Source organism: Kogia breviceps, chromosome 18 (genome assembly GCF_026419965.1).
Source record: "Kogia breviceps isolate mKogBre1 chromosome 18, mKogBre1 haplotype 1, whole genome shotgun sequence".
Lineage (NCBI taxonomy): Eukaryota > Metazoa > Chordata > Mammalia > Artiodactyla > Physeteridae > Kogia > Kogia breviceps.
In genome coordinates this window covers 14,006,210-14,020,113 of record NC_081327.1, presented here as the reverse complement: position 1 = coordinate 14,020,113, position 13,904 = coordinate 14,006,210, and the positions used below count along the sequence as shown (strand labels likewise).

The window sequence follows — 13,904 nt, the reverse complement described above, 5'->3', positions numbered from 1 at the left end:
AAAACTGTTAGAATTCATAAATGAATTCAGTAAAGTTGCAGGATACAAAATTCACATACAAAAAATCAGTTGCATGTCTATCCACTAGTAATGAACACTCAGAAAGAGAAATTAAGAAGAAAAATCTCATTTACAAGTACATCAAAAAAAAAAGAATAAAATACCTAGAAATAAATTTAACTAAGGAGGTGAAAAGACCTGTACATTGAAAACTATAAGACACTGATGAAAGAAATTGAAGAAGTCACAAATAAATGGAAAGCTACTCCATTTTCATGGATTGGAAGAATTAATATTGTTTAAATGTTCATACAACACAAAGTAGTCTACAGATTCAGTGCACTCCCTATCAAAATTCCAAGGCATCTTTCAGAGAAATAGAACAAACAATTCTAAAATTTGTATGAAACCTACAAAAGACCCTAAATTGTCAAAGTAATCTTGAGAAAGAAGAACAAAGCTGGAGGCATCATGCTTCTTGATTTCAAACCAGATTACAAAGCTGTAGTAAAAACAGGATGGTATTGGCATAAAAACAAACACATAGATCAATGGAACAAAAGAGAGCCAAGAGATAAACCCACATATATATGGTCAGTTAAAATGAAAAAGCCAAGAATATACAATGGGAAAAGGACAGTCTCTTCAATAAGTGGTGTTGGAAATACTGGACCACTGTCTTACACCTTACACAAAAATCAACTCTATGGATTAAAGACTTGAATACAAGACCTGAAACCATAAAACTCCTAGAAGAAAACACAGAGGGTAAGCTCCTTGACATTAGTCTTGTATTTTTTTGGATATGACACCAAAGCAAAGGCAACAAAAGTAAAAATTAACAAATGGGATGACATCCAACTAAAAATCTGCACAGAAAAGGAAACCATAAGTTAAAAAGGCAGCCTACTGAGTGAGAGAAAATATTTGCAAATCATATATCTAATAAGGAGTTAATATCCGTTTTATATATATGTATATATATACACACACACACAGAACCCATACAACTCAATAGCAAAAAATATATATATACAATTTAAAGAAAATAAGAAACAAGTGGAAATTGTAGAACTGAAAAATGCAATGGCCAAAAATTTTAAAACTCACTGGATAGGCTCAATAGGAGAATGGAGAGAACAGAGGGAAATTAGTGAACTAGAAGGTAGATCAAGAGAAATTAGCCAGTATGAATAACAGAAAAAAGATTGAAAACTTAAAGAGTGACTCAGGGACATGTGGGACAACAACAAAGGTTTCATATTTATGTCACTGAAGTCGCAAAAGGACCATAGTAAATGAAAGAACCATAGAAAAATAATGTGTTACTTGTAGGGAAACAAAGATTTGAAAGACTAGATTTATCTTCATAAACCATGGAGGTCAGCAAAAAGTGGAACAATATTTTATATGCTAAAGAACTGTCAACACAGAATTCCATAGCCTGCAAAAACTCTTCAGAAATGAAAGTAAAATTTAAAAAGGCAATATTGCAAATGTACATGGCAACTGAAACTCTGGCCTGAGCATCCATATGGGGCTAGGAAATAGTGGGGACAGTGGGTAATGAGAGAGAGTCTGTACCTTGTCTCAAAGGAGTAAGCACTTGTTAAGTCTAGGAGACAGCTGTCATGAGAATACAGGCCTAGTGCTGCTGCATAATCTGGTCCTTCAAGGAAAGGCAGAAATCCAGATTTCTGTATTAAATCTCCTGATATGTCAACACTAGTAACTAATTCAAAACTTTAGAGAACTATTGGGGCAACACCAAACACAAACATGTGAATACGCTACAACCTGATTCATTGGGTTTCTACTTATATAGAGTTATCTTTTTCTTTGAACCTCAGAAATTCTACCAAGGTATATCTAGTTAAAACTCTTTCCTTGGGACTTGGCCTGGTGGCGCAGTGGTTAAGACTCTGCGCTCCCAATGCAGGGGGCCCAGGTTTGATCCCTGGTCCGGGAACTAGATCCCACATGCATGCTGCAACTAAGGGTTCACATGCTACAAATGAGGAGCTGGCGAGCCGCAATTAAGGAGCCCATGAGCCACAACTAAGGAGCCCATGTGTCACAACTAAGAAGCCGGTGAGCCGCAACTAAGGAGTCTGCCTGACGCAGCTAAGACCCGACACATCCAAATAAATAAATAAATAAATTTAAAAGAACAAAAACAAAAGTCTTTCCTCATAAATTCTGCTCAGCACAGAAAGGAACCATCTGATTACTAAGAGTTTTCTTTGACTCTGGGAATTTGTCTTATTGTTGGTTTTGCATCATCACCATATTCTCCTTCTGGAACTCATATTTTACATTTATTTTATTGCCTATATAAATTTCCTTCCCCATGACCCTGTCATTTTTGGGGGGTAGGGGTTGGGTCACCATTTCTATCCTTTCTCTTGTGAGAATTTTTTTTCAAGAGTTAATTCTGGTTATAGTGATGATTCACTTTTCACTGTGGAATTTGAAGATTTAGCTTACTTTATATCCTCTTTCCTCATCCTCCATATATACTGTATATAGTACATATAATCTTCCATATATACTATATCACAATTTTAATTAAATTGTTGTTCAATTCACTCACTGACTATGTAAATCTTTTTTGTTGCTGAGCTCTGTAGTCACATTTCACTCCTTGTACAACTTTTCTTTTCCATGGAGTTAAACCTTGTCTTAATTGAGAGTTTGCTTAGTTTTCTGTTTATCTGTCACTAATCTCTTTTCAGACACATCAGGTAACTGTGGGGTATTGTTTTGTTGTTTTTGTTTTTGTATACTAGCCTGGTGTGTCCTTTATTTTTTTTGTTTTAAATTTTTATTGGAGTATAGTGGCTTTACAATGTTGTATTTGTTTCTGTTGTACAGGAAAGTGAATCAGTTATACATATATCCACTCTTATTTATTTTATTTTTTTTTTTAAGATTTTTTTTTCATGTGGACCATTTTTAATGCCTTTATTGAATTTGTTACAGTGTTGCTTCTGTTTTGTTTTGGTTTTTTGGCCCTGAGGCATGTGGGATCTTAGCTTCCCTATAGAACCTGCACCCCCTCCATTGGAAGGCAGAGTCTTAACCACTGGACTGCCAGGGAAGTCCCCCATCCACTCTTTTTAGATTTCCTTCCCATTTAGGTCACCACAGAGCATTGAGTAGAGTTCCCTGTGCTATACAGTATGTTCTCACTAGTTATCTGTTTTATATATAGTAGTGAATATATGTCAGTCCCAATCTCCCAATTCATCCCACCCTCCTTTCCCCCCTTGGTAACAAGAAGTTTGTTTTTTACGTCTGTGACTCTGTGCTTTGCAAATAAGTTCATCTGTACCATTTTTCTGGATTCCACATATAAGTGATATTATACAATATTTGTCTTTCTCTTTCTGACTGACTTTATATGACAATCTCTAGGTCCATACATGTCACTGCAAATGGCATTATTTTGTTTCTTTTTATGGCTGAGTAATATTCCATTGTATATATGTACCACATCTCCTTTATCCATTCCTCTGTCAATGGATATTTGGGTTGCTGCCATGTCCTGGCTATTGTACATAGTGCTGCAATGAACATTGGATGCATGCATCCTTTTGAATTATGGTTTTCTCCAGATATATGCCCAGGAGTGGGATTGCTGGGTCATATTGCAGCTCTATTTTTAGTTTTTTAAGGGACCTCCATACTGTTCTCCATAGTGGCTGTACCAATCTACATTCCCACCAAAGGTGTAGGGGGGTTCCTTTTTCTCCACACCCTCTCCAGCATTTACTGTTTGTAGATTTTTTGATTATGGCCATTCTGACCAGTGTGAGGTGATACCTCATTATAGTTTGTTTTTTTGTTTTGTTTTGTTTTGTTTTTTTGCTGTACGCGGGCCTCTCACTGTTGTGGCCTCTCCCGTTGCGGAGCACAGGCTCCAGACGCACAGGCTCAGCAGCCATGGCTCACGGGCCCAGCCGCTGCGCGGCATGTGGGATCTTCCCAGACCGGGGCATGAACCCGTATCCCCTGTATCAGCAGGCAGACTCTCAACTACTGCGCCACCAGGGAAGCCCCTCATTATAGTTTTGATTTGCATTTCTCTAATAATTAGTGATAGTGAGCATCTTTTCATTTGTTTTTTGCCCATCTGTATGTTTTCTTTGGAGAAATGTCTATTTAGATCTTGTACCCATTTTTTTGATTGGGTTGTTTGTGTTTTTGATATTGAGCTGTATGAGCTGTTTGTGTATTTTGGAGATTAATCCCTTGTCCGTTGCTTCATTTGCAAATATTTTCTCCTGTTCTATGGTTTGTTTTTTAACTGAGATATCCTTCCTCAAATGCTCTGTTCTTCCTCCCCAGGTGTGATTGTAACATAGCTTTATTTTAGAATTTTCCTTTATTATCATCCAGTGGATTCCCTTAGGATCATCCCTTTGATTCCCTTAACTCCTCCCCTTTGAATTTGTTTTGATTCTCTTCTGTATTTGCATGCCTTGGATACTTTTGTATACCTAGACTTTGGATCTCTTGCCTTCCTCTCTCTTGATTTGTTTCCTTATTATTCTGAAGCACATCTTTCAAAAGCAACCAAGGGAAGGATACAAAAGAAGTAAATAGAAAGTATATTTTGTGAATCCTTTCATGAATAAAAATGTTTTCATTTCACTCTCATAATTTGATTGATAATTTGACTGGAGATGTCATTTTAGGTTGAAAAACTTACTTCAACTTTTTAAAGGCATTGCTCCGAGGATTTCTAAAATCTTCTATTATCTAGTGTTGTGGAGAAGTCCAAAACCCATTCAGGTTCTTAATTATTTTAAGTGGCCTGTTTAATCTCTTTGGAAGCTTTTAGCATTTGTTATTTATTTATGATCTAATATTTCGTGTTGAGGTATCATGATGTTGATTTTATTCTTTCATGTACCAGGGCACTCACTTATTCCAGAAACTAAAAATCTCTGAAATTTTCTTCTGTAATTTTGTTGATCATTTGTTCTGCATTGTTTTCTCTTTTTCTCTGTTCTCTATGTTTCAAATGTTGATTGATCATTTTTTATGTCCAGTGCTTGGCACCATGTCTGACACATAGTAAGAGCTCATTAAATTTTTTGAATGATTGAACACTCGTAATTCAGATCTTAAATTTTTTGTGCTACCTCTAGAATTTCTTTTTCTTTTTTTTAAATTGAAGTATAGTTGATTTACAATGTTGTGTTAGTTTCTGGTGTACAGTGAAGTGATTCAGTTATACATGTATATATACATATTATTTTTTTCATATAGTTCTCTGTGCTATACAGTAGGACCTTGTTGTTTATCTATTTTATATATAGTAGTTTGTATCTGCTCTTTTTTTTTTCTAGTTTCCATCTCTCTTTTTATGTTGTACTTTCTGTGGGGTTTTATTAAGTTCTCATCTTTGTATTTTTATTTTAAAAAACATTTTCAGTATTTCTTTTTCTGACATCATTCTCTTATGGAATTGCTATATAATATTGTTTTTAGAAGCATTCTTTTCTTTTTTTTTTAGAAGCATTCTTCTTTTGAATTTTGTTTATTTTCCCTCCATTGTCTCTCCTGTTTCTCTTTGTGTATTTTAAGCTCTTATTTTTTTTTGTTTTTGTTTTTAATTAATTAATTTATTTATTTTTGACTGTGTTGGGTCTTCGTTGCTGCGCGCTGACTTTTTCTAGTTGTGGCGAGTGGGGGCTACACTTCGTCGTGGCGCACAGGCTTCTCATTGTGGTGGCTTCTCTTGTTGCCGAGCACGGGCTCTAGGCACATGGGCTCCAGTAGTTGTGGCATGCGGGCTCAGTAGTGTGGCTCAGGGGCTGTAGCGTGCAAGCTCAGTAGTTGTGGCACATGGGCTTAGTTGCTCTGTGGCATGTGGGATCTTTCCGGACCAGGGCACGAACCCGTGTCCCCTGCATTGGCAGGCAGATTCTTAACCGCTGCGCCACCAGGGAAGTCCCTTAAGCTATTATATTTAATGTTTTCCTGAAATAGCTAGTGACTCAAAGCTATTTGCTCATATAACACTGTGGCATTAAAAAGCTGATTTGAGCTTGTTTGTGACAGGATTTGTAGATTTATTGGTGGTAGTTACTGTAGAGTGATCTGCCTAGAACAGTTCATTGGCAGACACCACCTATCAGGTCTTTTCTCTTGGGCTGATTTTCTCCAGAATGGGATCCTCTACTTTCTTTCTGGAATTAATAAAATAAGCGTGGCTGGCTGATTCTTGAGAGTTTACTGGGTATAGTGGACTGTGGAATCAGCTTGCTATGTGGAGTAGGTTTGAGAACCTGAAGTCTGTCTCTTTCTTACAGATTTTCAATTAATTATCCTTTTTGCAACTCTTATGCACCCTAGTTTCAAGGGTAGCTGGTGATTGCATTCTTGAAAATATCTGGTATTCTACAGTAAGACTAATCTGTGACTTAGGTTTCAAGGCTCAAGGTTAATACATTTATTACTATTCCATCTATTCTCTAGTTTCCAAATTTTTGTTGATGCTCTTTGTTTCCCCCACTCTCATTGTCCTCATGGAGTTTCTTCTTTTGTTGAATCTCATTACTATCGTTAGTGACACTTCATGAAAGAGCAGTAATAAATGCATATATCTGATGTGCCATATTTGCAAAAAGTGTGTCCTTTTTATTTTTAATTAATTAAATTTTTGGCTGTGTTGGGTCTTCGTTGCTGCACACAGTCTTTCTCTAGTTGCAGTGAGCAGGGGCTGCTCTTTGTTGCGGTGTGTGAGCTTCTCGTTGCAGTGGCTTCTGTTGTTGTGGAGCACAGGCTCTAGACGCATGGCTTCAGTAATTGTGGCACACGAGCTCAGTAGTTGTGGCTCAACGGGCTCTAGAGCACAGGCTCAGTAGTTGTGGCACATGGGCTTAGTTGCTCTGCAGCATGTGGGATCTTCCTGGATCAGGGATTGAACCTGTGTTCCCTGCATTGGCAGGTGGATTCTTAACCATTGCGCCACCAGGGAAGTCCCTGTCCTTTTTCCCTAGAGGAAATTTTTAGACATTTTTCATTAAGGAGTATATATTTAAATACTTTCTAATTGAGTCAGTCAGTAAATACTTGTTGATCTTCCAATATGTACCATGTACCATGCTCAGAGTTGGATACACATTGATGAAGACAATAGACATTTTCCTTGCCTTCACAGAACTTAAGACCTATTGAAGGAAAAGATAGTAAATGAACCTAAATAAGTATGTAATTACAAGTTATGAAAATCCTGTTAAGGAAGAGAACAGAGTGCTAACAGTATAATTACAAGGAGGGTGTTATTTGGTCATAGGATCAGAGAAGACCTCTGAAAGTATGACCTTTATGTAGAGATTTGGAAAATGAGTAATAGTTACCAAGGCCAAGAGTAAAAGAAAATACCTTCTATACATAAGGAAAAGTACCTAGAAAGGTCTAAACGGGGACTAATAATTAGGAGCATTTGAAGAACTATAAAATAGGACCAATGTGGATGGAGCTTAGAAACCAAAATAGAGCATAGTGTGAGATTTGGTTGAAAGGCAGGCAGGAACCAGATCATTCAGAGTTTTGTAGACCACGTTCAGGAGTTCGGCTTTTATTGTAAGAGCAATATTATATAGGAAACCACCAAAGGATTTTAAGCAGAGCATTGGCAGGCTAATGCCATTCTAGTGACACGGATTCAAGACTACAAACCTCAAGTGGAAAAACTAGGTTGGAGGCTATTCCAGTATTCCAAGGGAGTGATATTTCATATTAGGTATTATATTGAATATAAAGGGAAGAGTGTCAGGATATATTTAGGAACAATATTAAACAGTATTTGCTAAATAATTATATGAGAGGAAGATGAATAAGATGGTACTAGAATGATCTTCACTTTTGGCTTGAGGTTTTTCCTCTGGGTCCATAGTGTGGTCTTCAAAACACTTCACTTGCCTAACATCCCTATTTTTATATGGAAATCCTTCCATCATATTGTCTCCCAAATACTAAATAATTATTTAATACCAAGTATTTTTTCATGTAGTATACCCAGTCCTCACAATGATTTTAAGAGTTAATTATCATTCCTTTCATATAGACAGACAGTTGGGGGCTCAGAAAGATAAACTAATTTGCCCAAGAAAACAAAGGTTGTAATTAACTGAGTTTGAGTTCAAAACTCGTACAACTGAATCTTGTACCTCTGATCTTTCAATAGCAATACACTGCCTCCCATTATATTCTTTTCACTTCTCTTTGAACTTACAAATGCCCTTCCTGTCCGTTGGTCATCACTACTACAGTGCTTGTGCACTTGTTAAGTCCTCTCCTCTTTTTTCCTAAGTTCAGAATCACAGAATTCCAAGGCATAGTATTTTCATCAAACCCCAAGCATATACCATATTGAGCCACAGAAAATCCTCCCTATATAACTCTCATGCTAGGTTCATTCAGCACCTGACTTTTCTTAAGGTACTCTCCCATCTGGATTGCCACCTTCTATTTCCCTGTCATTGGTTGAAGAGAACCTAAGCCTTTAGTTACTTAATCTGGAATTTTCAGCAATGATGGAAATGTCTGATGTTTGTGATTTCCAGTATGGTAGACACTAGCCATATTTGGCTATTTCTAACACTAGAAATGTGGATATTGCCATTGAGGAACTGAATTTGAATTTTTATTTAATCTTAATTATGTTAAATTCAAAGACACATATGCTAGTAGCTAATGTAATGGACATTACAGATCTAACCAGGGCCTGGCAAACTTCAACAGGCCAGATAGTAAATATTTTAGGCTTGCAGTCAGTGTGGTCTCTGTTGCAACTGTAGCTCAAAAACAGCCATAGACAATACATAAATGAATAAAAGTGGCTGTGTTCCAATAAACCTTTACTTATAAAAATTATTGCAGGGCTGCAGTACATAGTTTGCCAACCCCTAGACATTCTCCCTTAGACATATTCATTTAATCCTGACAACCACCCTATTAAGTGGTATGATCATTCCCCTTATTTTACAGTTCATGCTGTACACTGCTCTTATATGTGTGTTTGCGTATGCTGTGAGATTTTTTTTGTGTGTGTATGTATGATTAGAGCCATCCTGTAACAAGGGAGTCTAAGGCATCTGTATATTTAGCAAGCTCCTATAAGTAATTCTGATTTATAGCAACGTTTAGAAACCAGTGGCTTACTTACTGTCCTCACCTTACTGTGTCATCTCTCTTCACTCTTCTTTTCTTGTCCATTTTAAAAAATTTCAGTTTAATTCTCCCATTTTAATAGAAGTTTTATTTCTCCCAAACAAGAAAAATGTGAGTGATTGCTTTCATATTTTCTTTCAGTCCTGGAGTCAAGATGTGAGACCAAGAAATTATTTCTGAAGAAGGAAATTTATGAAATAGAGTCAGCCCAGTGGGAGATAATGGAAAGACTTAGAAGACATGACCTTCAGTGCTCTAGTTTCAGAGATGATTGGGAATGTAATGGCCAGTTTGAGAAACAACATGGCTCTCAGGAGAGACATTTCAGTCAACTGATATTCACCCGTGAAGGAATGCCCACTTTTAGTCAACATCCATCCTTTACATTACAGCAAATCATTAGTAATAAAGAGAAATACTGTGCAACTAAGGAATATAGGAAAACCTTTAGACATGACTCACAGCTTGCCACCCATCAGATGATTCATACTGTTGAGAAACCCTATGAATGTAAGGAATGTGGAAAGGCCTTTAGACATCCCTCAAGACTCAGTCATCATCAGAAAATTCATACTGGCAAGAAACCCTTTGAATGTAAGGAATGTGGAAAAACCTTTATTTGTGGCTCAGACCTTACTCGACATCACCGAATTCACACTGGTGAGAAACCCTATGAATGTAAAGAATGTGGAAAGGCCTTTAGTAGTGGCTCCAACTTCACTCGACATCAGAGAATTCACACTGGTGAAAAGCCCTATGAATGTAAAGAATGTGGGAAGGCCTTTAGTAGTGGCTCAAACTTTACACAACATCAGAGAATTCATACAGGGGAGAAACCCTATGAATGTAAGGAATGTGGCAATGCCTTTAGTCAGAGCTCACAACTTATTAAACATCAGAGAATCCACACAGGTGAGAAACCCTATGAATGTAAGGAATGTGAAAAGGCTTTTCGTTCTGGTTCAGACCTTACTCGACATCAGAGAATTCATACTGGTGAGAAGCCCTATGAATGTAAGATATGTGGGAAAGCCTATTCTCAGAGTTCACAACTTATTAGTCATCATAGAATTCATACTAGTGAGAAACCCTATGAATATAGGGAATGTGGGAAGACCTTTAATTATGACTCACAGCTGATTCAACATCAAAATTTGTACTGGTGATAAAACAGAATATATGAAATGTGTGCAAATGCTTTTATTTACAGCTCAAAACTATTAACATCAACTGTTTAACAAAAGAGAATTTATCTCTATATGAATCCCTCTAAATAGAATAAGCTAGAAACATCTTATTTGCTGACTACAGCTTGTTCAGCCCAAGAAAAATCATGTAGGAGAAACACCCTCTGAGTAGAATACATTTTGGAAGCCATTTAATAAAAGCCCCTGTTTCCCTTGCCATCAGGTAATTCAGTCTACTAAATACTCAAAATGACAACAGCACTTCTGGCACCTTTCTAACCTTATCTTAAACATCAGAGAATACATGCTGAAATGTAATCCTGTGATTTTCATTTTATTTTCCCCCCAATTTGTCTATAGTTGTAATATTCTTAATCTTTTAATCCATTTAAATTTATATAACTGTAAAATCCATCTGTGTATATCATGGTTTGTAAAATATCTTTATTTTTAAGATACCTTTAATACCCAAGAGCAGTGACCTCTTTATTTTTGAAGATAGCTTATTCCTTTTGCTCTTTTCAAAATTTAGACTTCCTTGTTGTAAAAACGTTCATGTAATGATTTACCACTCAGTAAATAGAGATCCTTTACTATCTTCATGGTGTTTTCCTTGTGTTGCTGTAATATCATTTCATCAAATCCCTGTTGATAGACACTGTAGTTTCCTCCAGCTTTTTTGCCATTATACACAGTGCCCTGATGGGCATTCTCCTTAGGTATATCTTTGTGTCATGTCTTTTATTTTAATTGCAGAAATAATGCCTAAATATATATTTTCCTTATAATAGGTTTAAACATTACAAGTAAGGCCTTTGACCACTATCCTTGTACCCATATCCCTCCCTGTTTAGTATTTATCCTTCCTGAGCATTTTTCTATGTTCTTATACATATATGTTTTGGTAGAAATTATAAAATGGGGATAATTATAATACCTACCTCATAATTTTGTGTGAGGATCAAATAAAGAGACACAAAGTGCTTAGAATTGTGCCTGTCATATAATAAATAGATACCCACAGAATGTTGGTCATTGTTAATTGTATTCATCGTTGTCATTATTAGTATTATTTGTTGAAAAGCAACTGTTGCTACAGACCTTACTCAACATCAGACAGGATAGATGATTGAAGAAAGACCCATTGAGGGTAATGAATTAAAGAAATTTTCCATTATCACTTACTTCCTATGGAACATGAAGTAATCCTAGGTGTTGGTGGGGAAAGTAATGTGTGTAATGAGTAGGAAAGGCTGTATTCAGACTGGTATCCTTTTCACTACATCATATGATACCTAATATAAAGACAGACGATAATATAGACAAAACATTGGTGACACTGATGAAAAAGTATGAAAAGACAAACAGCATTATGTTTGAAAATGAATATGCATATGTACATAAAGAGAAACCTTATAGTGACTGATTTAAAATGTTATACTGAATACAGTACTTCCAATACATTTGAAAACCTAAACAAAATTATTTTTTAGGAAAATAAAAATTACAGTATTGACTCAAAGAGAATTAGAACTCTTGGGAGTCTCATAAACACAGGTAAAAGGGGAAATTTAGTGTGAGATATAGTAGCTATTACTAATGAAGCATCAAACCCAATTTCTTTTCAGGCAGAACTCTTTTTTAAAAAAATTGGGGTTTAATTGATACCAACATTATATTCGTTTCAGGTGCACAACATAATAATCTGATGTTTGTGTACATTGGAAAGTGACAAGCATAATAAGTCTAGTTAACATCCACAACCATGCATACTTACAGAATGATTTTTCTTGTGATGAGAACAGGAAAGACTTTATCAAGTATTCAAGGAACTATTTGTTATGTAGAAGTAAACATCTCATAGCATACTCTAACAATCCTGATTTTAGATATGGATTAGGAGAACACAAACAGGAAGCTATTTTTCAGAGTCATCCATGAAGATATATACAAGGATACTAAAGAAATTAGCAAACTATAGGTATCTATTAAATGAACAGAAATGAACCTGCATTGGGACAGTAACAAGAGGATCCCCAGTGCCCAGTTCCAGCTAATGAGTGCTATGAGAAAATGCAGGCCTTGTTTTGCCAGCTCTTCTGACTTTGGGGGAAAATCCAGAAATCTACATTTTTTTTCAGTGTGTGATAGCCCTTGATTTTTAAAATGGCAGCTAGGGTTTTGTTTGGTTTTTTGTTAAAGATGGTATGGACCATAGATATATTGATGCTGCAAGGAGCCAGTGACCCACAGTTTACTTTTGTTCTGGACACTAGAGCAGTGAGTGTGCAAAAGGGTCACAGGAGGAGTTTTTAATAGTACAAATCCCTTAGCCCCGAGGAAACTTAAGGGCGGCAGGGGAATAGTGAAATACAAGATAATTTACCTGGAATTTCTTAGATGTGAAAAGTATTTTCAGAGATAAAGTAGCTAAGCTCCAAATAGAGTTTTTTTTTTTAAGGACTTGATCCAGTCCCATATTTTCTACATGCAGTTGTTTATTCTCAGCATCATGTCATTTAAAAACTAGGGTATATTTTATATGTTGTAATCCCATTCTTGAGCTATATAACTGTATACACACACACAACTGAAAATAAGAATAAAGAGTTAACCTATTGAGAAATATAAATAGCCAGACCATCACTCTAGCAGCGAATATGTCACCGGAATTATGCATTCTGTTTTAGACCAAAGGTCAGCAAACTTTCTGTAAAGGGCCAGAAAATAAATATTTTACCCTTTGTATGTCATACTATTTCTGTTGCAACTACTCACCTCTGCCATTATAGTGTGGAAGCCTACTAAAGTTTCTTAAGAATTCCTGAAGTTTAAAAAAAAAGTGTCCCACAGCTTAGCTTTGTTTAGGTTTAGGTTAGTGTTTGAGATGGGCCTTTACTGTGCCTCGATTTTCATGCTCAGCAAGCAGCTTCTTACATTGAATGGTACCATACTGGGGAAGGAAAATCCATATATCCAAAGTTACTACAGATCTGTCCTTCTATGCCCCACTCTCTTTTTTCTTAGATCCCATATTAGAGGACTTTAAAAAACAAAACATTGAGCTACTTTATTTTTTATGAGGCATGAAGAAGTAAAATATTTAATAATTTGAGATAAGTAGAGTGAGCAACATATCTGCAGATGGAAGAATTAGTAAAGACGAGGCTGTTCTAATATTTTGCATTACACTAAAATGAGAACTAAGTGAAATTTTATATTCTTTTGTCCCTTTACAGTCATTTATTTAGTTCCTCATCTAAAATTACAGAAGTAATGCATTTGCACTCGAACCAATGAAACAATGCCAGTAAAAAGAAGAAAACAGTATCTCTGCTCCTCTCCATTCCTCACTCCTTTCCCCTCTGTCCATTTCCTTCTGAGTAATGTCTAAACCTCGTGTATCTTCCCCATATATTTCTTCATGCTTAAACAGTAACGCAAATAAATTATTTTAGTATTTTTTACCCCCCAAAATGGATGATACTTTATACATTTCTCTGTAATTTGCTTTTTTACATTCAACAG

General features: G+C 36.0%; 1 protein-coding gene across 6 annotated transcripts in view; it reads left to right on the top strand.

Annotated features, from left to right (window-relative positions):
- Window positions 1-11,415, top strand: part of ZNF566 (zinc finger protein 566) — a 71,720-nt gene extending 60,305 nt beyond the window's left edge. For 3 of the 6 annotated variants that reach the window (XM_067019154.1, XM_067019157.1, XM_059045061.2), the window contains one exon: window positions 9,331-11,400. In XM_067019154.1, the coding sequence (XP_066875255.1) occupies window positions 9,331-10,355 (1,025 nt within the window). In that variant the 3' untranslated portion in view covers window positions 10,356-11,400. Of the gene's footprint in view, window positions 1-9,330 lie in introns of all 6 variants that reach the window. The other 3 variants (XM_067019156.1, XM_067019158.1, XM_067019155.1) reach the window with 2 other exon arrangements.
- Window positions 11,416-13,904: the final 2,489 nt, after the last annotated feature.